Genomic DNA, 1,763 nt, shown 5'->3' with positions numbered 1-1,763 from the left:
CCTCTTTGATACATTTCTGCTTCCATTCTGGGCTCAAAATGAAAAACCATAAGAAATATTCAGACATTGTTGCTTTGCAGACAGAACTCCAGAGTTGGCATTAAAATAATATTAGAAATGGAGTCATAGCTGTCATTTAATTTAAACAAATTACACCTAAAAATATATTTAATCAGGGAGAAACCTCCCCTACAAAAGGAGGGCATATCTAGGTAGCCAGTTCATACTTTTGAGAAAAGGCTATTCAGCTTCTGAGATGTGTGTTCTAGAGGAAATAAAGGAAATGTTTATCATCAAATATTTATTTCTATTAAAAAAGGAGAAGAAGAGTATTTTGAAGGAATTCCTACCCTGGATGCCCTTAGTACCAAGGAGCTCTATAACCAGATTGGAAGATAAAGAAATTAAATGTCAAAAATGTGGTATTTTGAAAAGTACCTTAATTTAGGAAACTCTGGCAAAGGTCTCATTATTTTTCTAAACTAGGTATAATTAGATACATTGCTCCCTCCCCACCAATTTAGGAGAAATAAAAGGAAATTAAGTTTTTTCTTACACTTCCCTTTCTCAGGTAAAGCATCCAAAGTTAATAAGAGAATCATCTGAAAAGGATATATTATTCAATAATAAAAAAATTGGATTCTGATTCCTAAGTTAATTTTCTTCATGCAATTTAGATGCCTATAGACAGATGCCTTGTTTATGATATATTCATAAAGGGTAGCATAGATGATTTAATTTATATTTATACTAATTAGCAGGATTGTCAATGTACTGCATGAGAACAAGCAATAAACCCTAGCCCTTCTTTGCCATCTCATGATATCTGAGGGTTAAAAAATAATAAAAAGTACCTGTTTCAAGAAGATCTACCCCAGACTTACTGGTTCTCAATTTAAAAGAATATTAGTACTGCAGACTCCATGCTCAGGGTCTCCCAGCACTTCTCTCCTTGTACTGACCTGAGGCCGTCATTTGGGCTAAGAAGAGCAGGTACACAGAGGTAGCATCCAACTGCAGGTGTCCCCATTGATCATCACCCACTACAGTGGCACAGGTTTTGGTGTTGTACTTGGCATGGAGGCTATCCTTAGTACTCTGACTATGTTTGAAGGATTCTACTTTATCCACCTGAAAAGAACAACAACATTAAAAGAAGGATATACTGAAAAATCAACCCATATGCCATACTTCTGTAGTACTCTAACATACATTATTGCAATGTGAAGATACATTATCTTCAGGCAATTGTAAATATTTAAAATACACTGTTACCTCTTTTTCCCTACACTAGTACAACTGGAAAGTCTGTTATTGTTGTTTTTCAATTCAGTGATTTAATTAGAAAATAATATCAAATAGTAAAAAATAGCTCTTTTCTATTCATTGCCTCTTGTTCACTCTTCATATGGTTGCTTTGCCACACTGTAGATATAAACTGAGATTCAGAGTGCTTGAGTGAGAACAGCTGAGTAAAAGATAACTGAGTGTGACAAGATGCATTTGTTCCTGAAACTGAGGTAGAAATTTCGAAGGAAATTAGAATAAGAGAATATATTTTGAAGGAGTAATGAAAAAAGCTGCTGAGAGAGGGACAGAGAGATGGAGTAATAGTATGACAGTGTGAAAGGAAAAAATCTTGGGCCACTTCAAGCTGGAAACAGCTCAGGGCAAATCTGCCTAGCATTCTATTCAAAGTCATCCTTCTGCTCACAGATAGATGCATATTCTGATTGCCTTCTTTGGGAAGACTTATCAGAAAC

The 1,763-nt window shown here is 35.1% G+C and overlaps 1 protein-coding gene across 3 annotated transcripts in view; it reads right to left on the bottom strand.

Moving 5' to 3' along the window:
* The window catches only part of LOC108298313 (phosphorylase b kinase regulatory subunit alpha, skeletal muscle isoform), a 108,652-nt gene that overhangs the window by 95,625 nt on the left and 11,264 nt on the right, over positions 1–1,763 (bottom strand). For all 3 annotated transcript variants that reach the window (XM_017521007.2, XM_017521009.2, XM_037735723.1), the window contains exon 4: positions 963–1,131. In XM_017521007.2, coding sequence (XP_017376496.1) covers positions 963–1,131 — 169 coding nt within the window. The remainder of the gene's footprint in view (positions 1–962; positions 1,132–1,763) is intronic.

Source organism: Cebus imitator, unplaced genomic scaffold, assembly GCF_001604975.1.
Source record: "Cebus imitator isolate Cc_AM_T3 unplaced genomic scaffold, Cebus_imitator-1.0 Scaffold932, whole genome shotgun sequence".
NCBI classification, from domain to species: Eukaryota; Metazoa; Chordata; class Mammalia; order Primates; family Cebidae; genus Cebus; species Cebus imitator.
This window is presented reverse-complemented; position numbering and strand designations above follow the sequence as displayed.